Source organism: Humulus lupulus, chromosome 5 (genome assembly GCF_963169125.1).
Source record: "Humulus lupulus chromosome 5, drHumLupu1.1, whole genome shotgun sequence".
In the NCBI taxonomy this organism is placed as follows: domain Eukaryota; kingdom Viridiplantae; phylum Streptophyta; class Magnoliopsida; order Rosales; family Cannabaceae; genus Humulus; species Humulus lupulus.
Window position 1 is genome coordinate 23,783,671 of NC_084797.1, and position 16,633 is coordinate 23,800,303.

Here is a 16,633-nt window from a genome sequence, read left to right on the forward strand (position 1 = left end):
CTTGTTTGATTATGAATGATAAGGTATGGTGGTGTGCCTAACATTTTTTTTATTACTTTCTAATGCCAAACCTATATCTATATCTGACTATTTGGATCACTCATTTATCCTTACCTATATATCCATCCTATATCTTAATTTTTTTCACTTATTGGGCAAAAATGTTATTCACAATTTTTTTTTACAGTAATAATCCAAAAACTTTATATGTAGCTGCATCCATTCGTACAAACCAATAAAAATAAATTAAATTGATATTTAAGTGCAGTAATTAGATATAATAAATTAATAATATAGCTAAATTAATACTATACAATTATTATAAAAGTTAAATTTAATATTATTGCCTATATTTCTAAATTTGAATTCCAAACAATTAAATCATGGCTGAAGTTGTTGGGTATTCCTTCCTAAAATTTTGTTGTCTCATTCTTATAGGTCTTTTATTTTCTTTTCTTTTCTTTTATTTTTTATTTTGAATAGTCAGAGTCTTAGCTACCACTATGATTATTTATTTTCTTTCTGGCCCCTCCTTTGTATTTATCACTCACTCTTTTTTCACTTTAAATACTTCATTCTTCTCACTTTCTACTATTATATTACCCGCAGCAGATTTTTTTTTTGTTCATTTAGCTAAAACATTTTTGTCCTAACATATATAAATCAACATGATCCACAGGGGGCTTTGGCTACACAATTTGGTTCAATCTTATAGAGTTGGTTCTTCTTCATCTTCCTCCACTTTATTCAAGGTTATATTTTCGTTCATCTTTCTCCAACTTTTTATATGATCATAGTTATATATGGTTTATTCTTCCAAAGTTTTTCTACTACTTGGTTTGGTTCCGGATCTTTTCCTACAAGAACACTTAGAGAGTGTTTGACTCTTTAACTAAAATGTTGTTTTTTATTTTTAAAAGCTAAAAATTATTTTTTAAAAACAAGTTAAGGTGTTTGGCATTGTTTTCATAAAATAATTTTTAAAAACAAAGTTACAAAAAACAGAAAATTTTGAGAACAACAAAAAGTTGTTTTCTGTTGTTCTCAAATTTTTTTTTGTCTGTATTTTTTTTCTCACATAACTTTTTTAATTATTATTATCTAACAATAAAGTCATATCATTTTCTCTCTTATTAGTTTCTCTCTCTTTACTTTCTCTCTCATCACTTTCTCTCTCCTTATTTTCTCTCTCATCACTTTCTCTCTCCTTACATTTTCTCTCTTCACTTTCTCTCTTGCTATTTTCTTTTTCATAATTTTCTGTCTCCTTATTTTCTCTTACATCATTTACTATATTCTCACTTTCTCTCTCATCACTTAATATTTCTTTATTTTCTCTCTCATCATTTTTTCTCTCTCGTCATTTCCTCTCTCTCCACTCACTTCTCCCTCTTCACTTTCTTTCTCATTACATTCTCTCTCATTTTTTCTTGCATCGATCAATTTCTCTCTTCTCAATTTCTATTTCTTCAAATTTTCTCTCCTTACTTTCTCACTCTTTATTTTTCATCATTTTTCTTTCAAATTATTTTATCTCATTATTTATGAAAAACGTTTAAAAGATTTTTATCTTTGTAAATATATTTGTTAATTTTTTATTTAAGAATTAAAAAAAAACTAAAAAATTGTTTTTAGAAAACATTAACCAAACACCTCTTGTTTTTTAAAAACTACAAAAACTGTTTTGTGTTCTCAACTCTGAGAACACAACTTTGAAAACAGAAAATAGAAAACAAAGTCAAACAGGCCCTTATATTTTTAAAATACAAAAAAAAAAAAAAAGTAAAAAATTAGCTTCTAATGGGTGAGCTAAATTTAAACTATTTTACACATTTTTTTACCTTAGTGAATAGTATTACTCTACATGTAAAGACAACTATTCATTGAATTAAAATTATTTTACTATTTTTTATTTATTTATCTTTCTATATTAATTATATTTTATTTCTTTCTCTTTCATTTTTAGTATTTTAATTAATAAAAAATAATATTTAAATGATGTAGAAAAAATAAATAGAAAAGTTGATGTATGGTGTAAAATAAAAAAAATAAAAAGATTTTAGTGATTTATTTGAAAAAAAAATAGAGTATATCATATATTAGAAGTGCTGTTATATATATTGTATATATATATATATATTGAACTATGTAGTAGTTTGTTTTTTTCTTTTACTTAATCATAAGCAACTCTTTCTCTGTTGGAATTGTTTTGCAGCTCGTATATCGTTATAATAGCTCAACGTCTCTTGCAAAATCTTCATTAAAACAATCATGTGAATTATCTTGTAAGAGGTATATATAGGAAAATTATTGGATAGTAATTATTTTTAATCATTATTATTAGATATTTTTAATATAAGTTATAATTATATTTTATTTACATGATATTGTATAATGTATAAATATATGATGAAATATGAGATAGTTGATTAGAAGAAGGATCGGAAAGCATGCTAAATTTGTGCCTAAAGTCTCCCAAGTCCAAGGGCCCTTAAATTGTTAAGATTGGATTAATTATTTTCTTAAAATAATATTAAAATTATATCACTTAATTAAAATTACGGACCACTAAAGTCTATTTCCTAAGGCTCATGAATTATTAAGGTAGAGGTCCTAAAACAATGATAGAAGTACTTCATAGAATAATTAAACTTCATAATTTGTAGTTATTACTCTTTATCTTTTTTTATGCTTTCTTTCTTAAATACTTTTTTTTAGCAAACGGGATATTTGAAACTTGAAAGGATAGGAAAAGTAGAATGAAAAAATAGAATTTAAAAGAAAATGAGAAATGAATTAATGAGGTTTTCATCCTAACAATTCTTTAAAATTCATTAAAAAAAAAGTGAGAAAGCAAGACGAAAAAATAAAAATAAATTTAATTACAGAATTATTCTTCATAAAATTTAAATAAACTAATTTTAGAATAGATAATATAATAATTTTTTATTTAAACATTTGAATATCCATAATCTATTTTTCTCATAATACTAACAATAATATAAGTGAGAGATTTATTAACACGTTCATCCATCATATTATTAATTGTTCTAAAAGTTATTATTCTTATCAAATATTATCTAAGAGCTAAAGAACATTTTTTTAACAAAATTGATTAAAAAAAATGAAATTTATTGTGAAAGTTAGTAAGTAATAGTTTTTTTTGCAATAAAAATCACTGAGTAGTTTGATATATTGTATTTAAGTCATTAATTAATTTTTTTTAAGAACAAACGTCATATTTTATATATAGTAATTTAGTGCAGTCATTATTAGTCACCCTTCCTTAAATCTAGCGCAGGAAACATGGTAGACTATAATTAGTTCGTCTCAATTTAATTTATGAAGTATTTTAAAAATGATTTAAAGTTTGTTTTGAAAATAAGCAATAATTTAAAATTAGTTTTAATTTAAATTTTCAAATAGTTTTGGTAATGTAAGAAATATTTTTACGTTTTTATTAATAAAATTTTAAATTAATTTATTTGATTATAATTACTTTTTAATTTTGGGTATGTGTGTATTTAATTGGACAAATACTAATATGTATAGTAATAATATTCAGTAATACTGAGCCAAGCAATATGGATTGGGATAAGCTAGGATTTAAGCTAATGCCAACTGACTACGTGTATTCGATGAAATGCTCCAACGAAGGAAATTTTGAACAAGGACGATTAGAATTACATGGCAACATTGAGTTGAGTCCTGCTGCAGCTGTTTTAAATTATGGACAGGTATTTCTAAATCATTATATATATATATATATATATATTTGAAAAGATTATATTCTTGTTTTATATATCCCTTTATTATTATAAAATACAATATATATTTTTTATATGAAGAATAATTTAATTAAATATTTAAGATAGACAAATACAACAAAAATGTTAAAAATTTCTAAATTTTCAATATAATATGTAAAAAAAACTTGACTTTTTAAAATATTTATTAATTATTTATTTATTTTTTTAATAAAATGAGAAACTTTCATTAATACGAAATATTATCATCTATCAACAAAGATACTAGTTCATAGAAAGTATTACACTATCTAATAATACAATATGAGTTTGAACAAGATGCTTTTGCAAGATAATGAACAATCTTGCTAGCATATCATCATAGTAAGTATTTAAACATTTACAATCTTGCTAGCATAAGTTTGTTAATAGCCAAAACACAAAGCTTAAAGTAAATAATAATTCAAACTAGAAAGTCTAAACTAAAAAAATTATAATCATTAATTACCCCACATAAGTAATATTTTTTATAGGGCTGGTTTGGTTAGGAGAGTTATTACTTATTAATTTCTATCATATTCCTTTCAATATTTAATTAAAATGAACTCTTTTTTCTTATTTTCCACTTTTTTTATAAGTGGAATTTCAATATGATATTTCAAGGTTTAAAACATAATTGAGCGGGAGAAAATATGAAAGAGAAAGACAAGAAAATGTGGTTTTGTTTTTGAGGAAATAGAAAATGTGGGTTTTTTTTTTCTTTGAGGAAATAGAAATTGTGGTTTTTATATAAAAGATTGGCTCTATTGCACTTTTTTTTATTAATTTAATTTTCTTACTATGTCTCATTTATGCTTCTAATTTGTTTCTTATATTTTTTTTTTTATATAAAATGTTATGTATATTTATAGAAGGATTATTTTTAAATAATTAAATATAGGAGAAGTATATTTACACCCAAATATAATTAAAAATATCTATAGTTTTAAAAACAATTTTTCTTGCATATTTTTATGCAAATAAAATGTCTAAAATATATTTTTTCAAATCTTTAATTCTAATTGTAAAACTTTAGAATCAGTAATTAAACTCTAATTAAATTAAATATATCATTTTTTTAAATTGAGTCTTTCTAATCTTTTAACAACATATATCATTAATAATACAATAATAAAATTTTATTATTGAAAAAAAATCACATTACATAATAGTAGTTTATTGTATATATATTTTTAAATTTTTCTAAATTTATATTTGAGATTGTATGTGTTTTTCATTTAGTTATGTATTTTATTAAGAAAATTTTAAATTTATCATTTAAAAAAACTTTAATACCCAATTTTACTTTCTAAAATAGTGTACAATTGAAGACTTAATATAGGAAATATTTAGAATGTAATTAAAAATAAATTTATAATTTGTAAATATAGCTCCCCTTTAATTATATCTTTATGGTAGTTTCATGTAAAAATACGAAAAATTATATCATCATTACAAATAGTGATTTTTTTTTAATTTCTACTATAAAAGAATTCTATTATTGTCATTTAAAAAATTAGAGGATTCTTTTTAGCCTTGTACGAATCTTAGATTTTACCAAAGAAAATTTTTATATGAGGAAAATAATAAAGAGAAAAATGAAGTAAAATATTTTCTTAAAATTTTATAAGATAATTTTTTTAATATTGTCTTTTTCTTTGAATATATCAATAATTGTTCTAATTTTTAATTTTTTTAAAACAAAAAATTAAGATTTTTTTTAAAACAAAAAATTAAGATTTTTTTGTTTGAATCCAAACTTGAAAAAATGATACTCTTTACAATTCTTTTTATTTATTTTTCAATCTTAAAATTCACGATCCAAACAAAAAGTTAAAATCTTCTACTCAATTTAAAAGACCTTATATGATGCTTAATGTAATTTTAGAAGTCCAATTAGTGTGTTCATGTGATGAAAGTAAAATTTTTACACATGGTAGGCTTATGATTTACTCTTTAAAAATTTAATGAGAAAATTACAGGGAATATTTGAAGGGACAAAAGCATATAGGAAAGAAGATGGAAGCTTGCTTCTTTTCCGTCCAGACCAAAATGGAGTTCGAATGAGGATTGGTGCCGAAAGGATGTGCATGCCTTCTCCCTCTGTTGATCAATTTGTTGACGCTGTCAAGCAAACCGCCATCGCTAATCGGCGCTGGGTAACCCCAAAATTAATTACTTCGATGATCTTAATACAATATATTGCAAAAGATACTTATATTATACACCCTGTGGTATTTGGTATGGTATAAAGCAAATATAGGAATGAGAATTTAAAACACTTTTTAGGTTTAGTTTAAACTTTTAGGAGATAAAATTAATAAATTTTGTGAGTTTTGCGTATACTTTTAAAAATAAAATAAATTATTTTATACACTTGAAATTAATATTAATTTCTCTTTGCATTCTTCGGCGGCTTAATTACTTAAAAGAAATATATTTATTATGATATCTGTATAATAATATTAATGAAATATAATGTTGTTCAAGTGCAGGTGCCACCAAGTGGAAAAGGATCGCTTTACATTAGGCCTTTGCTGATGGGAACCGGTGCTGTGTTGGGGGTGGCCCCAGCTCCGCAATACACTTTCCTTGCCTATGCTTCTCCCGTTGGCAACTATTTCAAGGTTTCTAATTACTCTGTCAAGCAGAAGCACAATTTTTTATCTATATTTTCTAACTTCTACGTATTAATAATATATTTCTTAATTTTTATGAGGAAATCAACAGGAGGGTTTGGCACCATTGAGATTATATGTTGAGGATGAGTTTGATAGAGCATCTCCTGGTGGAACTGGATTTGTAAAAACCATTGGGAACTATTCCCGAGTAAGTTGGCTGCTGAGTAATTATTAATAATAAAGTAAATTTTGTGTTTTGTTTGATTTGTAATAATTATAATATATGATATTAGGTACCATACAGTGCCAAATAACAATGCACTTTTAAAGTAGAGGTATAAGGTTATAACTAATAATGACTATATTATTTGGTTGCTTGCTTTGTGTTTTCATATAAGGCAGTGTTTGGCAGCACTTAGCAGAGCAAAGAATAAAGGATTTTCTGATGTGTTGTTTCTGGATTCGGTTCATAAGAAATATGTAGAGGAGCTCTCTAGCTGTAATATATTTATTGTCCAGGTAACTTGCATATTTTTTTCATTTGTTAATTAACACATACTTGCTTTGTCAGTATTGGAGAGATTGATCAGGATAAGAAAAACAATAACACATGATTAATAAATTAATCATTAATTAAATAAATGCTGGACTCTATGACATCGGGCATTTCCATAGCTATATAAGGAAATAGGCAAGGCCCTTTTTGATAGGTTATTAGTTTTTTTTTTTTTTAAAAATAAGAATAAATACCATAGCTAATACCATATATATTTCTTTTCTCAAGGGAAATCAAATTTCAACGCCTGCTGCAAATGGTACCATACTTTCAGGTGTAACTCGAAGTAGCATCATTGAGATTGCACGTGACCATGGTTTCAAGGTGATTAATTACAATATAGACCTTACTAATTAACATAATTTCAATTGATGTCAGTTTTATTGAATTTATTTATAAAAAGTTATAATTTATGACAACTTATATATGCAATATTAGTATTAGAAAATATATATGGTAAAAGATGTCAAACTCATGAAAATAATTATGTATACTTATATATTAATTGATTTAAGGTTGAGGAGCGTAAGATTGCAGTGGATGAATTGATGGAAGCAGAAGAGGTATTTTGTACTGGAACAGCTGTTGGTGTTGCTTCTGTTGGTTCCATTACATATCACAACAAAAGGTATCTCATATTTCTTCTCATCAATTCCTTTTTAAATATACCACCTTCTTAACTCTTGTCATTAAATTTCTAAATATTATTAATTGTCATTAAAAACAACTCTTATAAGAAACTAAGTACTAATACTTTGTGATTTATGAATTTTTTTTTTAAAAAAAAAAGGAAAAGAAAAAAGAAAAAACCTCCAGCCTCACTGATTCCCACATCCTCTAGCTAGCTTCTTTTAAGTTCATTGCCTCATTAAATATGATTTTATTGGTGGCACCTTTCTAAATATGTTGAACATTTTAAAAATGTATCGAAATCAATAAAAACATCCTAAGACAATTATAATTGTTGTTGGTGTCCATAATTTTTTTTAAAGGAATCAACATCTTCCAACAATATACACATTTTGAATTCTGAAATCTGCTACATCGTTACAAATTTGCATTTTGATGTAAACAATGGTTACTCATAAATGTGTATATCAAATTTAGATTGCTAAAAATAGTGTTTTTATATGCTTATAGATTTTATTTTATCTCTTCATGCTTCATTTGACACCAAATATTCGTTTCTCCAACCCATCTCCTCATTTTATTCTATCTTTTACATTATTTTACACTATTCACACTCTTATCTTTATTTTCATTTCCAACCAAATACTCTAAACATTACACTATTACTTATATAGAATTTTACATCATTTCTTGTTTTATTTTTTGCCGTAAATTAATTCCCAATATATTACTTTTTATTCCCAAAATAATTTTTTATTTTTTGAAAGAATGAATTTTTTTTAGTGTGATATTTAATTTAATAAGTTAGAGACATAAGTTAAACAATGTAAAAATTGAACTAATTTATTGTAATGATTACAATATTATAAAGTTGTGGGTTGATTGTGTTGTAAGAAAGTATAAGCTATAAGTGCAATATAATCAATTTTCTTCTTCTAAAGAACATTTTCTTGTGCAACAATAAAAGAAAGATATTAGTTTCTTTATGAGTGGTTATATATAAAAGAATATTTACATTTTTTCATTTTGTAATGTGTTGATATGCAGAGTCGAATTTAAAACAGGTTCTCAGTCAGTGTCCCAGAAATTCTACTCAACTCTCATTGGTATTCAAACGGGTGTTGTTGAGGATAAGAAGGGGTGGATCGTTGAGATTGATTAGAGAAAGAAAAAAAAAATATATATATATATATATATATATATATTCAAACCATATCAGAAATGTACACGACAAGAAATATTGGAAAGATTTACATGTCAGTTTTAATATAAATGAAATAGTATATATCTCAAATATATTAAGAGAATAAAATAAAAATTTGATCCGTGTCAAATTTAAGTAGTGTTTTTAGGATAAAAATTATAAAAGGATGTTTTTTGGAAAATGCTAGTTTGACTCCTGAGTTGTTGTGCTTGAATACTTGATTAATCTTTACATATTATTAAAATGATATTTTGAATTCCATGTAAAATGGATCAAAATAATATACCGAGTTCAATTTTAGTCAAATATTTTTTCAATATAACTAAAATACCTATACTTTTATAAATTAATTAATAAAAAATAATAACGAATTAATATAGACTTTAAAAAATAATAAAAAAAATCATATTTATTATTAACTTCAAAAATAAATTCCAGCCACACCGCTGGTTGGTGGGTTCAAGATTGGTACCATCGCGACTACAAGGTGGTCATTTTGATATGTGGAAGCATATATTTTTTTGCCATCACCGGAAAAGATGACCGAAATCAAAATAGCTACTTTTTAATTTTTTTTAAGTTTGTTAACAAACAAGTAACCAAATTTAAATTTAAACAAAATTCAATATATCAACCAACTTCAAGGGTTATTATAAGCTTATTTTATAGTAACCCATGATATTCTAATATAACCTTATTTTATAGATAAATTTCAATAGGTTTCTAAAAAAAAATTATAAGTAAACCAAATGACATCTTAAACATTATAGAATCGGTCACATTACCAACAAAATTAACTATACTAACTTTTCTAATAAGCTATATGGTAAATTTTTATACTTTATTGTAACACATTAGTTTCTTATATATGTTTGAAGGTAACGTAAATGTTTCTAAAAAAAAAACGTAAATGTTTCTTAAACAACAAGACAACACCCTAAAAATGAAATCTTGGTTTTAAATGTGACTAATCAAAATAGGTAACCAAAATACTATTATCTTAAAGTGAAATTTTTTAGTCCATAAAAAAAACTTTTAATGGAAAGGTAATCAATTGGTATCTTATTAGCATCATAAGATACCAAAATGTAGCTTTTTTAAATCTCAGAAAAACGAAAAAAATTTGGGAAGCGAGATTTTCCTTTCTTTTTTTTTTTCAATTCTGATAGTGATTAATTTAGATTTCGGTATATGGTGTTGACGTGACACTGATATTTGTGTAAATAATTTGATTGAATGTAATTTTGTAAATACTTTAAAGTCTAGGAATATAAATGTAAAATATAGTATGACAAAGTGTGATAGGCTTTGTAGACAGGTGTCCCAAATCAAAATACAATGTTTTCACTCAGCCTCATTCTTGAGCTGTCTTTATGATTTACTGTTTATTGGAAATTAAACTTGTAATATAGACATTTTCCATTTATGGTGATTAAAAAAATGGTTGGTTTGAGTAAATTTATTTTAGGATTAGATGGTGAATTGGCTTGGATTGGTGATTATCCTTACCCTTTATCTCGTATCCTTGAACATAGTGATAATGAAATGATTTATTTTAAAAAATAACAAAAAAAATAAAAAAAAGTAACCAAAAACATTTTTATTTTCTAGTTCTATAAATAAATATGAAATTTTAAGGTACTGCTCAGCTCATGAGTCATACATAAATATATATATGTATTATCAACACATCTTACTATCTTATTATCCCTTCAACTACTTACCATAAGCATACATTAGCGCCTGGATATTACCGTCACGGACCAATGATTATTATAATAAGATGAGCCAGGACAAGATTTCAAAAAAAAATTGAACATAATACGACTATTGTCTAATAAGAACAAAAGCTATAGTAAAAAATTACAATGTAATAGATGCGGTCTACGTACGTACGTGGGTGTTATGCCACGGCCAACGACCATGATCAGCGCCTTGCCGTGACTGTCATAACCAACGAACACAACTAAAGATTACTGATCTGGTAATTGAGTGTGCCCTCTTTTTTTCTTCTATATAAAAGGAATTAAGCACTATTACGTTGTAAAACAGAGATTAATATCTGTAAGTAATTAACAACACATTATGGCCTCCCATTCCATGACAACACAAGCAATCTTGCTTTCTCTAATGGTTTTATTTTTGGCTGTGGGCTCTAATGCGGGTGGAATTGCCATTTACTGGGGCCAAAACGGCAACGAAGGCACACTAGCAGAAACTTGTGCCACAAGGAACTACGATTTCGTAAACATAGCTTTCCTCTCTTCGTTTGGCAATGGCCAAACCCCTACCATAAACCTGGCCGGCCACTGCGATGCCTACTCCGAAGGCTGCACGAAATTAAGCTCACAAATCAAGTCGTGTCAAGCCAAAGGCATCAAGGTAATGCTCTCCATCGGCGGAGGCGCAGGAAGCTACTCGCTTGCGTCATCGGACGACGCTAAACAAGTAGCAGACTACCTTTGGAACAACTTCTTAGGAGGGCAATCCTCTTCAAGACCACTGGGCGAAGCCGTTTTGGACGGAATCGATTTCGACATCGAAGGAGGGAATGACCAACATTGGGATGATTTGGCTAGGGATCTTGCAGGGTATAGTAATCAAGGAAAGAAAGTGTACTTAACTGCCGCACCACAGTGTCCATTCCCTGATGCTTCGGTTGGGAATGCCCTTATAACAGGTCTGTTTGACTATGTTTGGGTTCAATTTTACAACAATCCCCCATGTCAGTACAATCCCGGGAGTACAGCAAATCTTGAAGATGCTTGGAAACAATGGACTTCGGCCATTCCTGCTGAGAAAATCTTCTTGGGATTGCCTGCTGCGCCTGATGCTGCCGGGAGCGGATTCATTCCAGCTGGAGATCTCACCTCAAATGTGCTTCCCTCAATCAAGGGTTCTTCTAAATATGGTGGTGTCATGCTTTGGTCAAAGTATTACGATGATCAAACTGGTTACAGCTCTACTATTAAGAATGATGTGTAAACTAAAATATTTTACTTTCTTTTTCTATCATGACTATGTAAAATTTTCAGGTATATAGAAGTATTGTGTTGACTATATTATTGCATGTGTCAGATACAAGATTTATAGATGATATGATATTTCCACATCTGGATAAATTGATTGATATAGATTAGGTTGACAAAATTGGGGTCATTGAATGTCAAAAAATTTGACTTTTGGTGTGTGGTCCAGCTTTGATTATCTAGGAGACATTGTAGAGTAACTACAAGTGGCACGAGAAGAAGGGTGGGTGGTCATGGTGAAAGAGCTAAAGTGGTTCACTTCTCTTTTCATGGCTTTGTATACATCATCTAAGCCTTCTTCAATTAACTCCAACACCGTTTGTGGCATTGGTGGCATGTTAACGTCCATTGATCCTTCTAGCATTCTCACTACGTCTCCCATTGTAGGTCTCATGACAACCTCATCTTGAATACACCAAAACGCTACTTTCAATCCTCTATTGAGTTCTTCTTCGTCTACTGCTCCTTCAAGTCTTCTGTCCGCAGCTTTCATTGGAGTTCCATTTGTCATTTCCTACAAGAATTATTATTCAATTCCATTAGATTAAAGTAAGAAAAATACAACTAAATAGAAAAAACAGAGGACTCTGTCTTTACTACCTTAAAAGCCAAACCAGGATAAAAGAAGTCATCTGCATCAAAAGACATGTCAAGGTTCCTCCGGCCACCAACAATCTCTAAAAGTAGCATGCCATAACTGTAAACATCGGCTTTCACGGTTATAGGCCGATTACTAACCCATTCTGGAGCTAAATAGCCTCTAGTTCCTCTAACCATTGTGACAACATGAGAATGCTCTCTTCCCATCAACTTAGCTAGTCCGAAATCCGAAACTTTAGGCGAAAATTTCTCATCCAACAGAATGTTTTCCGGCTTGATGTCGCAGTGTATGATCCGGTCACGGCATTGCTCATGAAAGTAAGCAATCCCCTGAGCAGTAGCCACTGCAATACTGAAGCGAGTTGGCCAATCTAGCATCCTATATCCGGAATTATATGAGGGAAATATCCATTTGTCCAAGGAGCCATTTTTCATGAACTCATAAACTAGAAGCCTGTAAATAAGGATCATCAGATGTTCAATTGTAGCCAGTACAATAAATCCATTGAATCTTTTACATTGCTATGAAAATGAGTTAAGATCAATTGCTTACCGGTGTTGTCCTTCTGAACAATATCCACAAAGACGAACCAAGTTCATGTGATGCATTGAGCCAATTGTAGTGACTTCAGTTATGAACTCCTTTTCCCCTTGTGGCAAAACCTTGTCAAGTTTCTTTACAGCTATCAAAGTACCATCTGCAAGGCTTCCCTTGTACACAGTTCCAAATCCACCTGAAATATATATAAGTTCAGCATATAAAATAAAAAGAACAATCTTGACTAATTCAGTTGCATTATAAATATATGTACTAACCAGTTCCGAGGATCTGTGAGAAATTCCAAGTACGAATGTTCAAATCCCGGTAGCTAAAATTGATTGGAGTACCAGCCAAAATCAAAGAGCTTTCCATGGCTCTTTTTAAGGCTCTTTTCCTATGCACGTTGTAGTACAGTAACAAACAAAGGAGGGCAATAAGAACAGTCATGCTAAGAACAATAGGAATAACCAAAACCTTTTCTTTCTTATTCAAACCACCACCTGAAGAATCCCCAGATCCTTCTCCGCCGTCTGCGCCACCCAAACCGTTCGATCTAACCTTAACAAACAGAGTGGATCCAGTATCCTCATACCCTCCATAATCCAAGCTCCTCAAAATCCAACAATAAGGCTTCTCTTCATCAAAACCATAAACAGAAGCAATACATTCACAGTCAGATAAACAAGCGTCACCACACTTTGACACATTCCGTACATCACTATAGTTGGCTATGACAGAAAAATCAGAGTAATAATAGCTAGTTTGCTGAATCGTTGAAATCCTGAACTGGGATTTCTGATATGACTTCCTAGGACCACAATTTCCAATCAACGAAGAATTTTCCGAACATTGGTTATCTTTTCCAACCTTGAATGTCCCAGGTAAACAAGTACAAGAAGCGTTAGTTTGGCTTCTGTCAAGATTACAAATCCCATTACCGCAAATCCCAGCAATGTCACAAGGCTTCGAAACCGCAGCCCATTCGGACACCCATTGTCTTGACCCGTTAACGTCGTCGTCCCAGCGATAAAGACGAAGATTCCCATTAGTCTCCAGAGTCAGGCGCCGCAGAACCGATAACCCGCCCGACCGGTTCGTAGCCGAAGATAAACCACCATAATCGTCGTCGTTTTTGTACACGTAAACGGCTCCGTCTGAGGATTCACCATAGACGATTCCGAAACTACCCATTTCGTCCAAAACGGCGACGACATCCCCTGTTACGTTTGATATGTCTGGTCCTTGCCAGTAGGAGTAGTTGGCATAAGAATCTGGTGAAGAGTCAAACGTTTCGGGGAGATTGTACGTCAGAGCGAGGCTTAATGAAGTTGGTGTTTGGAGCATTTTGAGAGCGTAGTAGCTTTCTCTTGAGTCTGTTTTCGATGTCGTTAGCTCTAACTTGACTGATAAAGGTTGGTTCGGGAGCAAAGTGTCTGATGGGTGTAAAAAGCTCTGCCAAACAGGGCGGTTGACGTCGTTGTATAGAATGAAGTTGCCGGATTCTGACATGGTGGCGGCTTGAACTCCGGCACGGGATGTGTTTGAGGCCCATATGGTGGTGCCGTCGGAAAGGACGAGGTTTCCGGCGTTATCAAGCTCCAAGAATGCGTTTTTCGTGACCGGAGAGTTTCTATATTTAGATAAGAGATTGAGAGAAAATGAAATTTGTTTGGTCTTAAGTAGTGTTCATGGTCATATTTTCACCTGCAAAAGCTTTAGTATAAAGACTACGTACTCTAGAGATGGTGCAACTTTTGTTGTGTGATTTTCTCTATGTCTAATTTTGAAACCAATGACAAATTCAATCTTATATCTACAGAACTAGTACATATATATGCAAAGAGTTGATTCATAATCTATATGTATATGGTGCGAAATCTTTTTTTTTTTCTTTCTTATATCATGCATGCGTGAAATAATTAGTGGCATCATTTTCTTCACTTGAAAATTCAAAAAACAATGTATGAAATATATATATATATATGTACATATGAAATATTCACTACTTACTTGTTAGGTGACCAGACTACTGTACGGTCTCCGGGAAGCTTTGCAAACCAAATTGCCAGTTGAAGTCTGTCATCTCCATTCTCCATTGGGGTGAAGCCAAAGGCAAAAGTACCATTGTCAGAGAGCCAAGCTTTGTTCTCCCGAGCAAACAACCTCGAACCTAGACCAATTTGACTGGCCATTGTGCCATATTCAAGCCCAGTAATAAGAACCACGAATCCCAACAAGGCCAAATGGTACAAAAATTTTGAAGTGCAAGAATCGGCCATGTGGAGCAGCTAAACTGGCCAAGTGTATTTTTCAAAGAAGAGAACCGAGCTTGAAAGGATTCATTTTGGCTTATATTTATGGTGAAGAAATAAAAAGAGGAGGTAGAGTAGTAGCGTCTACTATTTACTAAGGTGTTAAATGAGAAGAAAATGAAAATGTGACACGTATTAATGGTGGGTGAACTGCACGTTGAAAAATAGCAGCCGAAACAAATGGTCGGCTGGGACTTTGTAGATCATAATAAGATATGTATATAATCGGATATGGGTGTACGTGTTGACTAGATAGTGGTTTTCAAAGGGCTGAAGTGAGTTTATGACCAACTGAAACTATATGCCACTTGACACGTACTCTCAATTATTTTGCATGAGAAGAAATTCTTCTTTTCACACTTGGAATTCCGTATTGAATTTGCGCTTTTTTGTACTTTCTTTGTCGATTGTGATGATTGTGACCTTATTTTTCGTAACAGTAATCTGAAAGTGAATATAGCTTTTGTGTTAAAAAAGTTGTGTATAAATTACACATGCATATATTACATTAATACATGTACAAATTGACAATGTCAAGTGGGGTTTTGTTATTCCGGCTATAAAGTGTAGTTCTTCTAGCTTTCATATCATATGGCAGAAACATAATTAGTTAGATATGCACAACACAAACTTCTTTTATTACTGTTACCATTAAAAAAAATAAAGAGAGAGAGAGAGAGATTGATGGTGATATTACAATTATTGTCAAGATTTTATCCTTAAATAAAAAGGGATACGTACGTTGTATCATTTCTTATCCACCAATTAAATCAACTTGTGTTGAAAATATAGGATCATGAATATGAATGTGGGGGACCTTTGGGTTTAAGAGACACATTATCACTTTACTTTGACAATTATGCCACACCCCTAATAAATTGTTATTCACTTCAAATAATAAAATATAATTAGAAGTCTTCTCGTTACTTAATATGCGTGAGTAGGTTATATAATAAGACTCCATTCTTTTGTTGTGTTGTCAAGCTTTAATTTTGCTATATATTAATATGATATCTCACATGATAAAAACAAGAAGTATGCTAATAATAATATAAAAAAGAGTAAAAACTAACATATATAGCATATAAGTCCAAAACATGGATTTGATTCAGAAAAATAAAAAAGAGAAAGCGGTGTGAATTTGTTTAGTTCTTTTTTTTTTTTTTTTCATTATCGTGGTCACTACGTCTACAATTTATTTTTCCATTTCCTTTAATTTCTGGCTAGCTATATAAAGAGATCAGGTTGCTATAAATTATGTAGATCTTTCAGTATAGTTGTACCAAATGCTAGCAGCTGCAAACCATAAATTTGCTTTCTAATATTTAAAGCTAAAATTAATTATGAAATTCAAT

General features: G+C 29.8%; 3 protein-coding genes across 4 annotated transcripts; 2 read left to right on the forward strand and 1 right to left on the reverse strand.

The window, feature by feature from the left end:
- The first annotated feature begins 589 nt into the window (after nt 1–589).
- Nucleotides 590–8,977, forward strand: LOC133834633 (branched-chain amino acid aminotransferase 1, mitochondrial). The gene is made up of 10 exons (XM_062264307.1): nt 590–752; nt 2,216–2,292; nt 3,566–3,737; nt 5,768–5,944; nt 6,281–6,412; nt 6,516–6,614; nt 6,809–6,925; nt 7,191–7,286; nt 7,478–7,590; nt 8,640–8,977. The coding sequence occupies exons 1-10, from the start codon at nt 669–671 to the stop codon at nt 8,752–8,754; spliced, it is 1,182 nt and encodes a 393-aa protein (XP_062120291.1). The 5' UTR covers nt 590–668; the 3' UTR covers nt 8,755–8,977.
- A 1,631-nt stretch (nt 8,978–10,608) lies between these two features.
- LOC133834632 (G-type lectin S-receptor-like serine/threonine-protein kinase At5g24080) lies at nt 10,609–15,312 on the reverse strand. 2 transcript variants are annotated; one of them, XM_062264305.1, is made up of 5 exons: nt 14,977–15,312; nt 13,242–14,596; nt 12,979–13,159; nt 12,426–12,879; nt 10,609–12,339 (listed from the first exon to the last, which is right to left on the reverse strand). In XM_062264305.1, the coding sequence occupies exons 1-5, from the start codon at nt 15,243–15,245 to the stop codon at nt 12,001–12,003; spliced, it is 2,598 nt and encodes an 865-aa protein (XP_062120289.1). In that variant the 5' UTR covers nt 15,246–15,312; the 3' UTR covers nt 10,609–12,000. The 2 variants fall into 2 exon arrangements, with proteins under 2 accessions (XP_062120289.1, XP_062120290.1); XM_062264306.1 differs by having other exon boundaries at nt 13,242–14,670; nt 14,977–15,111.
- Nucleotides 10,882–11,856, forward strand: LOC133834634 (hevamine-A-like). Its single transcript, XM_062264308.1, has one exon. The coding sequence runs from the start codon at nt 10,882–10,884 to the stop codon at nt 11,779–11,781; it is 900 nt and encodes a 299-aa protein (XP_062120292.1). The 3' UTR covers nt 11,782–11,856.
- Nucleotides 15,313–16,633: the final 1,321 nt, after the last annotated feature.

Bases quoted from the DNA above. Each gene is read 5' to 3' on its own strand.
- LOC133834632 (XM_062264305.1), bottom strand. From the start codon at position 15,245: ATGGCCGATTCTTGCACTTCAAAATTTTTGTACCATTTGGCCTTGTTG. The intron at 13,160-13,241 runs GTTAGTACATAT...TATATATTTCAG, and splicing joins CTCACAGATCCTCGGAACTG to GTGGATTTGGAACTGTGTAC. The intron at 12,340-12,425 runs GTAGTAAAGACA...TAATTCTTGTAG, and splicing joins ATCCTGGTTTGGCTTTTAAG to GAAATGACAAATGGAACTCC.
- LOC133834633 (XM_062264307.1), top strand. From the start codon at position 669: ATGATCCACAGGGGGCTTTGGCTACACAATTTGGTTCAATCTTATAGA. The intron at 6,413-6,515 runs GTTTCTAATTAC...GGAAATCAACAG, and splicing joins CCGTTGGCAACTATTTCAAG to GAGGGTTTGGCACCATTGAG. The intron at 7,591-8,639 runs GTATCTCATATT...GTTGATATGCAG, and splicing joins ATTACATATCACAACAAAAG to AGTCGAATTTAAAACAGGTT.
- LOC133834634 (XM_062264308.1), top strand. From the start codon at position 10,882: ATGGCCTCCCATTCCATGACAACACAAGCAATCTTGCTTTCTCTAATG.